The sequence below is a fragment of the Papilio polytes genome, unplaced genomic scaffold, assembly GCF_000836215.1.
Source record: "Papilio polytes unplaced genomic scaffold, Ppol_1.0 DF822067.1, whole genome shotgun sequence".
NCBI lineage: Eukaryota > Metazoa > Arthropoda > Insecta > Lepidoptera > Papilionidae > Papilio > Papilio polytes.
Window position 1 is genome coordinate 2,012,699 of NW_013527137.1, and position 1,416 is coordinate 2,014,114.

Sequence of the window (1,416 nt, forward strand, 5' to 3'; positions counted from 1 at the left end):
CTGAGACCACCCTCACGAAGTAATTCTGGGCGACAGTTCCGTGGGGGTACAAACAAATCCATAGAGAGGGTTGTTAAGCCGGTAACGGGTGACATGCTAGGTTAGGTGAACACAAATGATCCTGAGACCGACAGACCAGACATGCAGCTCTCATGCTTGACGGTGCTGTAAAGCATTTTTCCCTCTATGAAAATAAAATTACACTATACTACACCACGCCCCACTACATAACACTACATTATACTACACACACCTTCTTATAAACATTAAGAGTGGTTGGGTACTGGCCAGATGTGAACCAAGCATAAATATAGTTTTTCAGTTCCATTCAAATTGACTATATACACCGTATTGACTCAGCATTATATAGTACATAGAATAAAGACGTAATTAATTTATCTTATAATTTTAATATGAATCATATTGCACAGTAATTGAGTAATTTTCAATATTGTTCCCAGGGTAACATTCAAAGGAGCAAGATCGTTTGCGAAGGTATACAGGAGGCGCGCGAGGACATCCTGCGGGTGTTCAAGCACAGGAACTTCGTGTCGGACATCTTGACGCGGCAGGCGGACAAGCGCTGCTACAGAAAACACCGTTCGCAGTCCTAGCAAATAATCACAGAAGTTTATTTAATTTTTTCCACAGAATATGCAATCATACAACCATAGACATATGACAAGTCTATGGTATAAATATACACTGTAAATATTGTAAATATTGTTTACCTATTAAACTTATATTTTGTATCAGTAATGTAACTCTTAACTATGAAATACCTTGAACGAGTTGTGTTTAGATTGTAATTAGATTTTATGAGAATAATAAAGCAACTGATGACTTATATTACCTTTTATTTTTGGCATAACTTTATTCTAACCTTTGACATTAGAAAGTGAAAATGTTGGCTTGGGAATGTATGTTTTGAGTATAAAATACCTAGCTTTTTCCGATATGCAACGACTACTAATCAGTCAGGCATATGAGTTGCCAAGTTATATTGGACGGAACAACAGGATACGAGAAAGTATTTTCCTTGCTTGATCGACGACGCCAATACATACGATGCGTTGACGGCCTATTTTTGAATTAATTAGTTTGGCCGAGACCTCCACGTTAATAAAACTTTTTTCAACCGAAGAAGCGCAGTAAACGTTTATGGACCTTTCAGGCATAATCCAAACATTTTCATTCAATTAAACTTCTTCTTTTAACTTAAATAAGTATAGTTTATTATGAATAAGACGAAAAAATAATAATGATGTTTTTACATATTTTTACCAAATACAACTGTTCATTATGATCTTTGTCTTTTACAAAAGAAAACATTACAATTGTCTATGAATATAATTCTTAAGGGAGGCAATAATGTACAGCCACGATAATGCACGACCCAATAATGCACGGCCCAAT

General features: G+C 35.7%; 1 protein-coding gene across 1 annotated transcript in view; it reads left to right on the top strand.

Moving 5' to 3' along the window:
- LOC106106825 (BCL-6 corepressor-like protein 1) overlaps window positions 1-847 on the top strand; it is a 6,763-nt gene extending 5,916 nt beyond the window's left edge. Inside the window, exon 11 of the mRNA XM_013287484.1 lies at window positions 440-847. Coding sequence (XP_013142938.1) covers window positions 440-614 — 175 coding nt within the window. The 3' untranslated portion in view covers window positions 615-847. The remainder of the gene's footprint in view (window positions 1-439) is intronic.
- Window positions 848-1,416: the final 569 nt, after the last annotated feature.